Source organism: Protopterus annectens, chromosome 10.part0, assembly GCF_019279795.1.
Source record: "Protopterus annectens isolate FY-2018-M chromosome 10.part0, PAN1.0, whole genome shotgun sequence".
NCBI lineage: Eukaryota > Metazoa > Chordata > Ceratodontiformes > Protopteridae > Protopterus > Protopterus annectens.
Genome location: NC_056744.1, coordinates 519,095,347 through 519,112,593, shown reverse-complemented (window position 1 = coordinate 519,112,593; position 17,247 = coordinate 519,095,347). Strand labels below are relative to the sequence as shown.

The following is a 17,247-nucleotide window of genomic DNA, read 5'->3' as shown; positions in this document are numbered from 1 at the left end:
AAGCAGGCCTGTGTCATCATTTTATATTACATGCAGATTCAACAGAAAGGAATGTTTCATTGAAGGAAACAATGAGTTCAGAAAAATATCTTTCCATCAAAAATACTAATAAGTCTAAAATGTGCTATTAGAATGTGCAGTACATTGAGTACAAACAGATCTTGTTAAAATAGTACAAGGCTTGGGGACCAACGTCTAAGAGCTGTACAAGGTTTTAGTATTATGAAAGATACTTTCTTGACAGAAGTCATATCTGTAATATAAAATATGTCCATCCGTTTGTCAGTTCATTCATCCAGTCAGCCAGCTGTCCGTAAGTTTTCTAAACCTCATGTCCTGGAGCAGGTCACAGTGGTATTAAACCAAAGAATGCAAATTAGTCATTTTCTATTTCCAGCAACAATTACCAAGCACTTAACATTATGTTATATCCTGGGATTAATGTGCAAGCTGAGGGATATAATTTGTACAGCATCCTAAGTGTGCTGGAATAACTCCATTGAGGCATGACTGGTACAATTACGGCAAGAGGCATAGTTGGTTCAACCAGAGCTCAGGACCAGTACTGTGAACAAGGGCCCCACACACTCTGCTTCCCAAGTGAAGAGATGGAAAAAAAGTTACAATTACACCCCCCCCCATCTCTTCTATTAAAGAGCAAAAAAAAACAGACATTTTTTCTACTGTCACATCAACCTTGTGGCCAGATGCATAACACGCCTCTGTCCCTCCAGCCACAGCCATTCGGGTCTTATTTCTATGCACTTCCACCAGCCTGCCCGCAATTAATTTCTTTTAAACTCTAGCAAACAGTTGTTCTAGTTTGGACCCTGTCTTCATGGAGTGCTGTAGCACTCAGGTTATACTTTAAACAAAAAAGTTATTTTTTTACTCTTGAACTGTAGCAAACTGTTTGCTACAATGTAGCAAGCAGTTGCTACATTTTAGACCCCACACAGGTATGACCGCAAAAGCAATACTGGCTTGTAAAAGATGGTTTTGCACTAAAGAAAGATCAGGATTGGCTGGTCGCACCCCCTAGCAGTCTGCACCAAGGGCAGTTGCCTCTATTGCCCCACCCTAGCTATGCTATGTTATCTTTATTAGGTGACCAAACTACCTCATTTGAGTTTCCTAAATGCAGAGTGGTTTTGCTATAATATAAGTCTGGACTGCCAAACTCCTGCCTCAATAATGGTGAGTGAGTCTCTATAACCCTATAAAGGAACTTATTTTCCTCTACTTGAATATGTAATCTCTTCCTCTTACATCATGTGCCAGAGGTTTTGACCATCAATGAGGACTGGGTGAGAGAGCTTCACAGGTAAACTGAGAGTATTGTCCCTTGTCTAATCTCTTGCTTCACCACCACCACCACAGTCCACTACAATGTTTACAGTACTGCCTGCAAAACACAAATCCACTGGATGATGTTCTAATCCCTTCTTCTCTTATTGGTGAACAAGAAGCCAAGATATTTAAATTCATGCATATAGAGTAGCTGCTGCCTTCTTACTTGCAGAAAGAAATTTAACATTTTCTGGTATGACCTCTTATTTGACGGCTTAGCTCATCATCATATCTATTTCACATTAAGCTGTAAAATGATCCAAAGTATGCTGAAGATTGCTGTTACTTCAAGCCAAGAGGACAGCATAATCTACATGCAACAACCAGTTCACCCAGGCTAACACTATGCTGAAAAGCAAATAAACTGTCTGTGCAATCCAATAATAAAAGTTCTGTTAAAATCCATAATTTAATGAAAAGATTGAAATAAAACAAAATAAGAACAAAAATAGTAAAAATCAAGTCCCTTGTCCAACGATAAGCACTTTCTAATAGTTCTTCTTCAGATCGTATAATCAAATGGGACATTCATCTGTATATATAAGCCAGTCAGAATTATTCACCCAATGAGAATATCAACATCAAAGTTCCAGCCAATCCATGTTTGGATTTCTCCATCTGATTTGCATAAACCAAGTTAACAGTCCCATTTTCTAAATGGATGCCTCACACTGCTCGCTAATGTTCAGTACTAATAAAATATGCAAAGTAGGTGATGTTAGTAACCAATAGCACTTCCAAAAGAAGTAACAGGTGAAGCAGCTAGCTTTCATGCATACTTAGAAGCATGCCTCATACCAGTGTATTGAAGTCAGAATATGCAAAATAGGTGAACTAAATAGCTAACAGTGCTTTCAAAGAAACAACAAAACACAAATCGGCTAGCCTTCATGTATTCTTATTAAAAAACTTGTCAAATAATCCCAGAAGTAGTTTTTTACATATTTCTAATATTCAATAGAGGAAAAATAGCACGAACAATAAATGGATGATCTAAGTAGCCAATAGTGGCTTCCAAGCAGCGGCAGAAAACAAATCTGCTGACTTTCATAAATTCCTATTATGAAACCTCTTTTCTTTTATCAAGGCTCCATGTCTTGCATGGCCACATTTGTATCTCAATAAATTCACATGGTGACTGCCTATAAGTTTTTCCTGAGAAGAGTATAAGTATGTTATTTCATCTAGCAATGTATGCAAGTTTCAGACTTCATTTCATCCATCCAAAGTCAGTATATATAAGTTTCTGACTTCATCCCATCCATTCAAAATAGGGAACTTTTACTAAAATTCCACCATCTCTGTTCAGATGTTTATCACGCTGTTCAGTTTTGTTTAGATAAAACCAGAGCAAGAAAGATATGGGCATGTTAAACTACGAATAGCATGTGCCGACAGCATCAAATCTTCTAATCTTGACACTAACATAATCAAACTTAATCAAACTTCCATTAGGACATAAATGCTCTTATAAGACAAAGTAATGAGTATGTTATTTCACTATAGCAATGTATGCAAGTTTCAGACTTCATTCCATCCATCCAAGATGTATAAATTTCTGACTTCATCCCATCCGTTCAAGATCAATAGAATATTTTACTAAGATTGCACAATGTCTCTTCAGATATTTATCATTCACAACTTATGATCTCATTAGCTCATGGTCAACCTACGTCTCTTCAAGACAGGTTTTAACGGTGTAACACTATTCAACCCCGGATGTTGATCAGCTCTAAGGTTTAATATCCATTTGGTTTCCCTAAGTTCAGTTATGTTCACAATATCCCCTTTTTTGGGCCAATATGTATGGTCTCTATAGCTTCCAGAGAGGTTAAAAAGTATGATCCCTTAAGAAAACTCTTGACCTTCATTATTCATAGCAATTAGTGAATTAGCAGTATTTTGAACATGGAATCTAGCATCCTAGTTTCCCAGGATCCAATTGGCTGATACTGTCTGCCCAATTTCTTGACCATGACAGAAAAACAATATCCAGGACCTTCAGCACTTCTCCCCAGGTATCATTTACTTTCTATACCTTGACACCAGTGATGGTTTAAGTGCAACTTGCACCCTGGTGGGTTTTCAATCTATGCTGCTCACACATTTTCTTTCTAGAGCATGCATAAATGCATAGATTTATAGGAGAATACTAAGCTAATTGCCCTGAATGGTTATTTCAAGCCTAATGAATAAGCCAAGGTTAGAAACAAACCCTGTAACTTGTGTTTGTCAGGTGAAAACCTTAGCCATTATGCCAAACCCACCCTGCCAAAAAAAAATATATATATATATATATATATATATATATATATATATATATATATATATATATACATCAACTCCTATGGGACTCAAACACATAGTTCCTAGCTTAGGAGGCCAATACCTTATCCATTAAGTCACTGGAGCCTGATGTGGGGGCCTGATGTACTCTTCTTGTATTCACTTTCCTGATTATCTTAGCAGTGTACTTTTTTCCAGATTGCTTTAAACAATATTTGTTTAATTAAGCAAAAGTGCTTTGAAATGTACAATCATTTGATGCTGTTCATTATGTGCTGGCATGAGCAAGGTCAAGACCAGTGCTGGTGATCCTTACAATTATACTATTTAGGTTAATAGCCAAAGGCCCAGCTCCCACAGACAGCAGGAAAGTCTGAAACCTAGTGGGTGGAATAAAACAATTGAGAAGCTCTTAGTGTGCCTTAAACTGGTGCAGGAACAAGGTCACAGATAGTCCCTTAGATGAGTTGCTCATGCTGGGCTGATGAGAGACAGTCTTCTGTCTGGTAAGATTGGTTAAAAGGAGGTTATTGTCCTATTTATGCAACTTGTTTCCTATTACTCTGCTGCCCTCCTTACTTATATTAATGGAATGTCAAGCCAGATGTCGAGTGGAGAGGCTTAAATTGTGGCAATATCTCCAGCTAGTGTATATGGGGAAGAAAATAAATAAGCAACTGAATGGGACTGAATCAGTAGTGGAATAGAAACCTTGCATTCCTCACAAAAAGACCCATCTCCTATCAGTGGTAGATTTTGCCCCAGATACTTACAGTATTGCAGTCTTTGAAACAGATTAGTAAACATGGGAGAAACTTCTGACTATTTAGATCCCTCCCATTACATGGAATACCTGTATCAGAATGACTGCAGAGTGGAACAATTTGCATCCTGCCTGTTTAGGCATTTAAAAAAAATACTTTTGGCATACTCTCCGTATGTGACATACCTTTAGCCTTCATAAAATGCTAAATGCTGGAGATGTAGCTCCAGTAATGCCAAGTATCTATACCTTTTGTTTTTTTGTCCTAAAGTTAGATTAATATGGTTAGAGAAGTTCATGATGCAGAATCTTTTGCAGTCTGGAAACCTTACTTGGATGACGCACTCTTCTGGATATCGAGTATTAACACACATATGACAGGCCTGATATTGGCTGAAAGACATTGGGTCCTTTTGTTGCAAAGGATCAACATGGCAGTTATCGTTAGAGATTGGAAATTCAAGACCTCAGACTTGTCAAACAAACTGAGCTGCTTTATCCATAGTCTTTGTAGTGATCAGTGAAATAAGCAGCCAATAGCACATTATCAGCAACTATGGTCTATTCTCTGTTTTATTCTGTCTTCAACACAAATTTGTACATAGTTATGTATGGATGATTCATGGCCATATCTTGCTGTTATATAGCCTTGTTCTTGCATTTCTGTTGACACGTGTATATGGAATGTTCCCACTTAACTGACCAATAAACCATTTGAAATTTAAGAAATAATTTGAGTATTTATTTTAAAAATGAGGTGCTTAAACTTTTAACAGCAGAAAGTAAATCAAATATTCTTACACAATAGTAACAAAATTGCTAATTTCAGAAAATTTCAACTGTAAAAGACCACACAAACTGCTGTGATTATAATCCATCAACATCTGTGTTCATCAGTTACAGCCACATTATTGAAAATTTGCACCTCAGATGTCAGCTTGTGATAAAAACTGGCCAGAGTAAAGTATTTCAATTTGCTTTACACAAATGCACATTAATCCCACAAAGCCAAACTAATGATCTTGGCAGCAGGGTCAGTCATATTTATCCATGGACAGCCTCAATTCCCAGCAATTATAGCCACATTGTTGACTGTGTAGACCTCAGATGTCTTATTGTACTGAAATAATATCTATTATTTATTTTAATGATGTTAAATTTGTTAACTAGGGTAGAACACTGATCCCATTCTCAAATTTCAGTCTCAGTCCAGTGGCAAACACAATAGATGCATGATATTATTCACAATGTGAAAGACAAAAGGCAGTATATACTTGTATTGTGTAGCAAGTGAATATCTGAGTTGGCTAAAGGGTATAACTAAAATAGATACCGGATATTATATACAAAGTGACTGACAAAACAGAATTTATACAAGCATTATATGGAATACATTCCTAACATTGAACAAAGCTGTATTGAAGCACGAAAGATTGACCACATAAAATCAAAGCATGGAGAATCAAAAGCACTGCAACTATCATCTTTGCATGGGGGGGTTACCAACCTGCACCCCTGTCATACTCAGAAAATTATATATACCAACTCCTTGATCACATTACAGTGGGAAAAATGGAAAAATAGTTCCTGATGTACCACATTTAGTGTTGCTAAAAAAGCCAGTAGCGCATAGCCTTGATTTTCTGTATTTTGACCTTGTGTGATCAATCTTTCATGCTTCAGTATTTCTTCATTCTATAACAAGCTAAATGTAGTGTACATTGTAAAAATAACCAGTAACTGCAAATCACACAATGTACCAGAGAGAAATATGAAACTCCACCACTGTGATACAAGTTATTTTTCTGTATCTGCCATTCCTGGAGAACAATAGTGCTGGTAGTGATTCTATGACTACACCTAATTTGCTCATCATCAACAAATTTAGTCACCAAGAGACTCTTGAAGTTGGCCTTGACTTCAAAGAAGTAAGTACCAAAAAGGAGCAGTCCAGGACTGATCCTATGGGACTCCACTTGAGGCTGGCCTATTTGTAGAGGTGGTCACCTCAATTCTAACTGCCTGGGTTTTCTTAATGAACCAGTTGGCTATCCATTGGGTGACATAAGGTTTTAAACCTAACCTCTTGAGTTTGCCAACTATTCCCGAGTGAGGTATTGTGTTACATGCCTTGGCCAGGTCAAGGTGGGCAATGTAAACTGATTTGTTCTCATCCACTGCTTTGGTGACCATTTCGAAGAAGTCCACCAGGTTGAGTAGACATGGCCTAATTTTGGTTGAAGCCAAACTGGGTTGATACCAGTGTCTGAATTTTTCATATGTCATTATTCATCAGTTCCATGATAATTCTTTCCATGGCTTTGCATATAAGACTAGTGACACTTATGAGTCTACAGTTTCCAGGGTCTGTAGATGGCCCACATTTGTGCAGATAGATGACTGTTGCTGTTTTCCCTTAATGAGGCATGAATCCTGCTTGAAAGCTACAGTTAAATATCATTTCCCCAGGGGCTGATGGGTCTTGTTTCATGCTATTTAGAAGGCATCCTAGGATAATGTTGGTGCAATGTTCTTGACCTTAGAGAGAGCATTGAGGAAATATTCTCTAATAATAGTCGTGAGAGTTATACATGATAATATTTTCTGAGAGGAAGTTGAGAAGAAAAGAGAAAGGTCAAGTTAGGGCTGAATTTGTCTGCCAGTATTCCAACTTCCAGCAGGTTTGCTATATCTTCTGTCTCAGTACAGTTGTGCATTGCCTTTGAGGCGGCAGCCATAGCTAAATAATTCTTTGTGTTTGTCCTTGCCGTGGGAGGCCAAATTTAACTCAGATTTGGCTTTAATCGGCTTTATTTGTCCCCTGAGTCATTTGCTTAGTTTGGGATGGATTGATATACAAGGTACAAGTTTGATTCTGACCTCTGATTATTGACTAGGCTTGTAATAGCCTGCAGATTAATTAGCCTAGTATTTACCTCTGAACCTATGAAGATTCAGTATCATGGGATCTTACAAATCAAATTATCCTAAACTTTTAAATAAAAATGGCTTAGCATAATTATTGATGGAAAAATATTTAAAGCAGAGAACACCTTACTCATGGAATGGTAGTCATCACTTCAAATGCTAACTGCCATAAAGCAGCCATCTTTATTGATTTAGTCCATTCTGCATATTTTGGCTTCCTTTCCTAACTATGCCTTTGTGTCAGCATCTAGAATGGAACTTCAGTTTTCAATAGCACTCAGAGGATGATTTGATCAGACAAGGTTATAGTTTTGCCTCTGAGCTAGGCAGTTTAGCTGAGAGAATTAAGGCTGTGAGCAGCTAAGAAGCTTTATACTGGGTATGATTCCTTCATTTTCTACTTGTAAACTATGTGACTGAGCAAGAGAGTTAACCAGGCAATGCTACTTAGTCACCTCGAGAACAGATGCTTGTGTCAAGTGGGTTTACCCAAATAAAAATAAAATAAAAGTAAAATAAATGTCTTAGTTAACAGTTGTCTTCTTTATTACTACATATTTTGAAATGGAAACTGTGTATAATATATAACACCTTCGATGTATGTTTATATAAAGAAATTATACTGTATTACTGTGGTGGTGGTGCTGCGGTAGCATTGTCGCCTCACAGTAAGAAGTTGTCCTGTTCGATTCTCAGCTAAAGCATCTTCTGTGTGGAGACATGCGTGAATGGGCATACCTTCGTTGAAGATTGTGCATCAGAGCTGGCAACTCGGCACGTAAAAATCTACTGCCAATCATTAGTGGACCGGAGTTCCGCTGTGGCGACCCCTAACCGGGAAAAGCCAAAAGACACAACAGCAACAACTAGTTATGCAATAATCCATTTTATATTAGAAAGCAAGAACATCTTACAGAAAGTGATACTTAAATATTTTTTTTCCTTATGGACTCTTTTCTTCTCCTGATGTTCTTTACTTTGAATTATAAATACAATCACTAGCTTGTAAGTCTCAATCAAACTAATTAAAGCCCATAAAACTAAGTAAAACCCATAAAAATTAATTTGCACTGAGTAGCATGTTTTGCCAAAGCCAGCTTTTACATAAGGGTTTTGAAATATCAACATGCTGAACTCATGGTCAGAAACTTCTTAAAAATGTTTATGCCTGTTATGTGTAAAAAAAAAAAAAAGAATAATGTGAATATCAATAAAAAATATGTTAATAATCGCTTACTAAACATTGGACTTAGACATAAGGCAGAGATTTCATTTGGACATCAATGGGTATGTTTTGAAGTAATTTTAATTTACAGTATGCATTGTGTTAATACTACCTTTTCAATAAAATGAAGAAAAGTTACAAAAATAAGTAATATGCAGGAAATGTCTTAACGCATGTAAACTTTATATTACTTACTTAGACCTGGCAGATTATTACTCTGGTTAATATCTTCACTTTTATAACAGCATCATAGACAATGAGAAAAGAAATTAAAACATATTAATTCAACCATTCTTTTGAACTGCAGATGGATTGCATTTGTAGTGGCATTTGGTGGTGGTCTGCAGTGATATTATACTCGGTGTGAATCATTACAGAACGCTCAGTTTCCCTCACTAAAGACAATATCAGCATAGTTGGCAACATGAAAAACAAATGCTTAATAATTTCTCTATGCCAACAGTCAATAATTTACATTTTAATAATAATTCTACAACATCTGCTAAACCAAACTCTCCAGTGCATATTTCCTTTAGTTATCCTGTCTGAGTTGTCCTACTTTAATCGGTCAAGTCAAAAGGCAGCATTATGTTTGTTAGTTGACAGATATGGGTAAGGGCTTGGAGAACAACTGGCTCAGTCAATTCACATCTGTCCTTCACAATGATAATGCACAGTAATAAATATTACTTTTGCTTAGTCCTTAATTTATGGATATATGTCTGTAGCCAAGATAGGATTGTAGATACAGCCCGACCAGTTTCATATTATGTAAAAATAGTTTCTCAGTCAACAAATGCCAGCAATGAAAATCAGTAAAACATATGTTCCCAGCAATGAAAATACAGTATAAAATGTTTCCTTTTTCTCACAGTGAATTTGCCAAAGAAAGAGAAAGAGTTGAAAACAGAAGGTCATTCATGAAACTTCGTCGGCAGCAACAAATTGAAAGAGAACTTAATGGTTATCGAGCCTGGATAGACAGAGCAGGTATGAAATTGTTTGTTTTTGCAGCAGAAATTAATAAGTATTTTAATCAATTGTTTCTGAATGTGTAGGCTGAGTGCATTTCGAACTGGCAGTTCTATAAAGTATGTATTTTTTCTGCCTACAGAAGAAGTGATGCTGGCAGAAGAAAATAAAAACGCAGGCCCTTCAGCTCTAGATGGTAAGTTGAGCAAAGACATAATTTCAAAGTAGTTATTTCATTGTCAGTGATGAGTGACACTCTCAGTAAAGAATAGACCATCATGAACTGATCAGAAGCTTTTAAACAGCGTTTCAATAAAATCAGTTAGCATAGCAGTATGTCGTATCATTCTAATAAGCCAAGTGCATCTGTCTGTCAAGTATTTAAATACACTAGAAAAATGTGATGTTTTTTGGGGAGAGGTTTCTGGCAGGGACAAAAGTTCCAATATAATATAATATAATATAATTGTTAAAAAGATTTTATAAAATCTTTTATAGGAAAGGTATGTTTTGTCATGGAGTTTGCACATTGTTTCTTATGTAAAGGAAGTTAAGGTACAGTTATACTTTTTGTTATAGACATTGTGTATTTTGATTCATGAAGAGTATGTATGACATCAAAAGAGCTATATGACTGCTCCCCCTTATTCATAGGTTCATAGGTTAGTACTAGGCTAATTGCCCCTTGTGGGCCATTTTAAGCCTAGCCAATTATCCCAGATGAGAATCAAACTCTGCACCTTGTGTTTGCCAGGTAAACACCTTAACCATTATGCCATCCTCCCACCTTACTGTTTTGACCTACCAAAAATAACATACTTTGGGTGCTTTTTGAATTATACATTAAATATTGAAATCCATAGGACCTGATTCCAAAAGTCTTACTCACAGTGGAAGTGACCTCTTACCCTGAAGCAGGTGTTTTGGAATCTGCTCCGTGGTGTAAACCTGTTTATAGATAGACTTCATCTGAAGTCAAGTCACTTACACTGAAAGCAGATGTTTTGGAATCTGGCTGATAGTGTTTAGTAAGTCAAACAACTTAGGGTCACCACAGAAGCTGGAAAGCCATTACCTCCTGCTGAAAATTTCTGTTCCTTTTATATTGCCTCAATGTTTTCATAGTCAAGAGTAACACTGTCTCCTTTTATATAAGGGACAACGGACATGTTTTATTTGTTTATTTTATTCAGTTGATAGATGGGCTTGTCCAGGGATACTTTTCAATCACAATCCAGGCAAAATGCCACAGTGAAGAAATGCATTGCTATATGAAGTTTACATGTAATACAATGTAAGAAACATGTGGTAACATCAGTGCGATCATGTTATTAAGAATAATAGAATTAAAAAAAAATCTACAAAAATAACAACTTGAAGCTTGTTACTTGCAAACATAAAAAAAAAAACAAAAAGTAAAGAAAAATAAAGCCGTTTCTTAATACAACTGGATTGATGCAGCTGCAAAGATGCCACATATATAAACCTATGCTTTCTGCTGAGGGGAGACTTCTAATGCTCAAGAAAGTGATAGTTTAATAAAGATGTTTCTTGTTTATAAAAAAAGGCAGGAGGTGAATAATGCATGTAATGTTGCTTAGGTTGTATGAAGTATAACAATATATGTGAAGTATAATATTCGCTATCTTAATATAGTTTGATTACATTTATATGAATGTAAATTTGCCTATGTCACAAGTGATAATTCAACAAAGTTGCTTGGAAAAAAAAACCTAAATAATGCATAATTTCCTTGTTTTTGTAGTGTGTAAGCCCATTTCCAAAAGACTTGCTCTTAGTGTGAGTGACCATTTCCACTGAGAGCAGGCTGACAACAGAGATTTTTGAATCTGGTCCCTACTGTAAGTCTTTTCAAGATAGGCCTTACACTGAAGTAAGTCATGTACACAGAGAGGAAGATGATTTTAACCTTTTTGGATGCCCTTTGTTCCTGATCATATGATACATTTGAATTTGATTTTTGTGCCTTTATTATTTATAACTATAATCCGACACAATCCCAGTTTCAGTTTTATTTCATTTTATGCAGATTTAGTAATGAATTTGAGCTCAGGTTTTATGTTTCTGCTATTTTTGGTGGTATTTATTTGTTTATTTATTTATAAATACATACATACATAAATCCATACTGATACACTGTTTTTTTCTCCATTTTTTTTTTTTTGTTTAAGGACATTTCAAAATTTGGCACATTATCTGAGCTAAATGATTTTTCAGTATGGTAATCATTTACTCTGTGAGGGGTTGTTATGGATTACTCAATTATGTTTTACTGTAATTTGTTTTTGTAGTGTTCCTTATGCAGAAATAACAGTATTGTTTTGTTTTAGCTTCTTAATTAGATTTTGAGTTCTAGTTTGGCAAATTCGTGTGCGTGTGTGTATGTGTGTGTGTGTGTGTCCACGCATGCACGTTCCAGTATATGGTGCATGCACAAACCCATGAACTGGTACAAGTCAAAAATAAAGCTAAAACAAAAAAGACTGCACCTTATTTAAATGGTTATTCAACAACTTATTAAGGCAACCATCACCACAAAGTAGGTGAACCAGGTTTCGTTCCTTACAGGGCTTCTTCAATACGTAGCCAACACCCCCCCTAAATACTCTTTATATTTCAAATGTTAAGAAAGATATAAGCAATACAAAATAATATTGGCTCTATTTAAACAATATTTTTATTTATTTATTTTTCTTTTTTGATCAGATTTGTCCAACTAGACTAATGACTTCTTATTTGTACTACTAGGGGAAGCATGTCCAGTGCATCAGAGAACTCTCTTTTCAATAAGTGCCATCTGATCTTTTACATCCACATGAGGTATCACCAACTCAAGCACATGGAACCTCAGTTTAATGTCTCATCTGAAGGGATGACACACCCAGGAGCGTAACATCCCCCTAATACTACACTGCAGTGTCAACAATCCAGTTGTCTTGAGTGAGTATCGAACCCACAACCTTTTTGATCTTCTAGCACCAGAGGTGAGTGCGATACTTGTTGCGGCACTGATACTGCAATATAGGTATTATAATAAATGAACTATAGAAAATCCTGCTCTAGAATGATCATCTATAGTATTAAATTATTCAGACATTTACAATATTCCCGCACAAATATTGGTGTTTTTAGGTTCATAGATTAATAAGTATATACCAGGCTAACAACCACAAGGACCTTTTTACCCACTAGTTATTCAGCTGTAATATAAGGTCTGCTAATGATATTTAGACTTTAGAGTATAGTACATAGTTACTCCCTGCCTGCTCTGCTTTGTGAACATAACATTGCCAAGCGACACAAGTACGTTATCCTCCCATGTCACCTGTGTCTCTCATCCATTTTCAGTTTCTATCTGCTGTTGAAAATACTTGGTCAGATTTTAATTGTTTTAGTCTACTTGGCATGTTTTTTTTTTTTGCATTTCTGGAAATATTTCTTCTGTTTTATTTTCACAGTTATGAGTATAACTTAGCAGCTTTTTTTATCATTTTTGTCTTCTTCTGCTGTGTTCCACAGTTAATTCTTTTTTCTTCTTAAAAACTTTTGGAGCAGCAACCATACGAATAATGTCCCTCCTTTGTTTCTGGGTTTGTTCAAATAGCCTGGTTTTCTTCTTCACATGGACATAGCTTCTTTCAAGTCTGTTTTCTTTCTGTTTATTTTTTATTTTTTTATTTCTAGTTAAGCCATCTGTCTCTTTGGCAACCTTCAGTATGCCCAGATGCTGCACATTCCAGTTTCAACTTTAAATATTTGCTAGTAAATTGTTCTTTGTTGTGCCCTTTAGCCAAAATTCCTTTTATTTTAGCGTGTCTTCTTCTACAGGTCTAGATGATTAAGGCTCTTTGACGGAGTTGTTATCCTCGTTCATCCTTTCATTTTTGAGAACTTCATCAAATGTCAGGTCCCTGTCATATTACCTTTTCCCAGATTGAGAGAGTTTTCATTCCCTTCCCCTCTAACTGTGGTCTTCTAGTCATTGAATAAGGATTTTAGAAGCATTGTCCAGCACTGTTGCTCTAACAGGCATGCAGGTTGATCTTTATGGAGTGTTTAGTTGCTGTATTGATTGAACAATGTCTAAAATTCTTTGGGTTCTGCAGCTTAGATGTCAGATCAGGTTTCTTTTTCCAACTTGGTCTTAAGCCAAACATTAGAACCTTCATTAACCTCTGCTGGTGCATAGACTCTTTCTCCAAAGTTTTATTGTGCCTGTCAAGAGTCCTTTTGGCATAGGCTAGAAGACTCATGAGTCATTCCTCTGGCACAGGGTTGGGCCTTGCCAGTGTTTAACTTAATGGTGTCAGCTTCTCTTTCATTAAAGGGCTGACCATGTGAGTTTTGCACTTCTAGACTAAAAGTCTTAAGGAGGGTCACTTCTTTTTACATCTCAGTGGAGGTAGACCATGAAGCTTCTTCTTCAGAATTGTCACTGCCTAGGACACAGTCCTACTTTCTGGATAAGGAAGTGGTACCCAGCAAAGGACTTTTCTCTTATTCAACTGCTTTCACATTGGTGGCATGAAGTCTGGAGATATTAGTTTATGTACTCCTTCTTTCAGTGGAAACTGACTTTATTTTTTATTTTATTTATTACATGGGTAAGCCCTTCAGGTATAAGTATCCCTCTTCAGGGACCACCTTGGAGCACTCTCTGGTTAATGACTTACTCAGTGTCATCCAACAGACAAATGGAGGATGAGGGATTTAAACTTGACTACAAGAAGCATCTAATTAAAGCTTCATAGCCTTAATCTTCTGTGCTTACCTTGGTAAATGGATGCAGATGATATGAGAGCAGTACCATAAGCACCTCACCTCCCTGCAGTCTCCTGTGATTGAAAACCTGCAATTAACCCTAGCTATTCTCCTGTTTGGCTGTAGCCTGAAATTCAAGATTATTCAGGGTAAATGAGAAATCATCATTCCATCATTTATCTGTGCCTCTTTAAAGCTGGATGTGGAGGTTTTAGAGAGGGATGTCTACCAAGATAATGCATTTTTTAGCCAGTAAGCCATTGCCCTTTTCCAGGAGGTACTCCCCATCTTTTTCCCTTCTATGCTTGTGCCTTGCAGGGTTTTGTCATATTAATGGTTTCAGCTCTTTTATTCCTTGGGGTTATCTGTTTTGGTCTATTAAGATTTCTTGCCTTGGAGCAGTATTCTGACTTGAAGTTGAAGTGCTAGTTGACCTTGGGACATAGCTCATCTGCTTCTGATGAATCTGTGAACTGGACTCCTCATCAACCTACTCCAACACAGGGCAGCTAGGGAGGCCAGGATTACATTCACTCAGAACCCCCTTCTCTTATTATCTGGTCATCCTTCCAGATCCTAGCTTGATGTACTTAACTTTATTCTGTTTTTTTTGGCCTGTACTCCAACCTGCATGCCATGAATGAGCCATTATGAGGGGTCCCATTTTCACGTTGGCATCCTACTTACTGCGACCTTGCATCTAAATACCAAAGGTTGCATTTGGGTTGCTGTTCTTTCCATCTATGTTGGGGGAACAAGGTAGACTTCCCCAGGTAAGCCACTTATTGTGGTTTGTTTTCAGCCACTTCATTGACCATTATCTTCTTTGGATACTTTTCTTCCGCCTATGCTTTTCTGTTGTGCGTCAGCATTCTCCTGCCCTTGGCTCTGCCATTCCATGACACTAAAGTACTACTGTATGTCTTGGTGTCTAGTAATTCATCCTGATCTTATCCTGAGATGTGCATTTCAAACCTATTTCTTGTCTGCCCTACACAGACATCTATCCATCTCTGTTGGTGTCCTCATGTGTCATCACTGACTGCACTTCTTTCAAAGCCTGGTAGCTCTTGATGGCTGCACAGTACATGTCAAAGACATCTACAAAAAAGTGTCTGCCTTTCAGCTCACTCAAGCAGAGGTTGTGTTACTATATTAGGTTATAGAACAGACGATTGCACATGCATGTTCCATCATTACTCTGACCATTTTTGTGCCTCAGTCATTAGTTGCATCAGGGACATTTGGACTGAGCATTAGCAGCTTCTCTTCACCTTCTTCATGAAATGATTTGGCTATAGCAGTATTCAGAACCTGGTGCATAACGATTTGTGGGTGAAATACTTAAGAGCCTTCAGTTCGCCTTCTGTCTTTCCTACCCACTCAGCAGTCACAGATCTCTCTAGCTAGTAGTAACCTTGTGCTGTATTAATCGTTCTTTCACTATGGCCAGAAGTATCCTTGGAAAGAGACTTCTACTGCAGATTGGCACATTCTTAAAAGCCAGATGTATTGGTCCTGCAGCTATTACCAATGCTTCGGGTGGGATGTGACTTTCATGATGGGTTATGTTTTTAGGCACAGTCATATGCTGCTGTGTTTTTGGTTCATGCCGCTGAGAAGATTCCATGGTCTTTCTTTTTTCTGTTTTTCTTTCTGCATATTCTATTAGAAGAAGTCTGCCTTATGGCTGGCCATTGATTTTCTGTACTGTCTTGCAGTGGTTTTCAAATTGTGGTCAAAATTTTGTTTTCTTGCTAGGAAAGCATTGTTTGCCAATGCCTTATATCTTGTTATGGACAGGCCCAGCTTGCCAGTGTCATAGTTCTTAAATCCACTGAAATTATTAGTATTTCTAGAGCACTTTATCTTCTGCAGTGATTTGTGTGGTCTGTGACTTACAACGTGAGGATGAGTTCCATGTTTTTGCCACCCAGGAAATATAGCTGGTATTCTGTGCTAAGGGTGAATGAAGTCCAAATCTTAGCAGATACAAACATTATGGGCTTACCACAGCCCTAGATCCACTTACAGGATTCCATCTTACATAAGCAACTCTCTCTTTCACTCTGTCTATCCCCTGGTCTGAACAGTGACTGGTTTATCTTTTTTATATTTTTCTCACCTTTCTGTTTTTAGCTTGGCCAAAACTGGTTAAATGGAAGAGTGAGTTGCAGGTATCATAGAAAGGAGTGGTGTTCATGTAGCTTGGAAAATTTTATCTGCTGAAAAGAGAGTGCTGAGTGTGGCTGAGTCCTAATAGATAATGAAGACTGAATCCTCCAAGCTGACACGACATCCTGGTAATTATATAACTTTTTCTTCTTACACATATTTTGAACTGCACAATAGTCAGAAATTCCTCTAGACTTAGAAAACTGTCATATTCAGTGGTGGATTTAGGCCTCGGTGCATGGGTGCAGGCCCACCCCTTTTTAAAGCTACTGTACAACATGGCTTTTTTTCTATTGAAATCTGAAATTGTACCACCAAAACAACCCTGTTCTATGTTAACATATCCTTGCGCTTTTTCTTTCTTATGAGTTGTGTCTTAATCACATCAAAGATGCAACTGGAGGGAACCAGTCAGGTGATCTAATCTTAGCATAGTATGATCCTGAATAGCTCCTTCAACTAAATATTCAATTATAACTGAGAGAAGTAACATATTTTACAGAGATCAGAGAGTATGTGGAAATGGAAAACAACTAAACTTTTTTTTATCTGCATTTTGGTATGATATCGTGCTGACTTAGTGCTTTATAGCTGAAACAAAGTGTGTCAACAAAGATTCAGCAATTCAAGCCAGTGAGAATTGCAGGTGTGTGCAAAGACCGTGAAGTAAGTTCTCTTTACCCTAAGCAGGCCTTGCAGAAAATCTATCCAAAGTATTACAGTGAGTGTACCTCATTTGGTACAGCACATTTAAAAACAGTTTTTT

General features: G+C 37.0%; 1 protein-coding gene across 4 annotated transcripts in view; it reads left to right on the top strand.

Annotated features, from left to right (window-relative positions):
* Positions 1-17,247, top strand: part of LOC122813204 (voltage-dependent R-type calcium channel subunit alpha-1E-like) — a 4,399,719-nt gene that overhangs the window by 2,346,397 nt on the left and 2,036,075 nt on the right. For all 4 annotated transcript variants that reach the window (XM_044085387.1, XM_044085385.1, XM_044085384.1 and 1 more), the window contains 2 exons: positions 9,427-9,542; positions 9,667-9,720. In XM_044085387.1, coding sequence (XP_043941322.1) covers positions 9,427-9,542; positions 9,667-9,720 — 170 coding nt within the window. The remainder of the gene's footprint in view (positions 1-9,426; positions 9,543-9,666; positions 9,721-17,247) is intronic.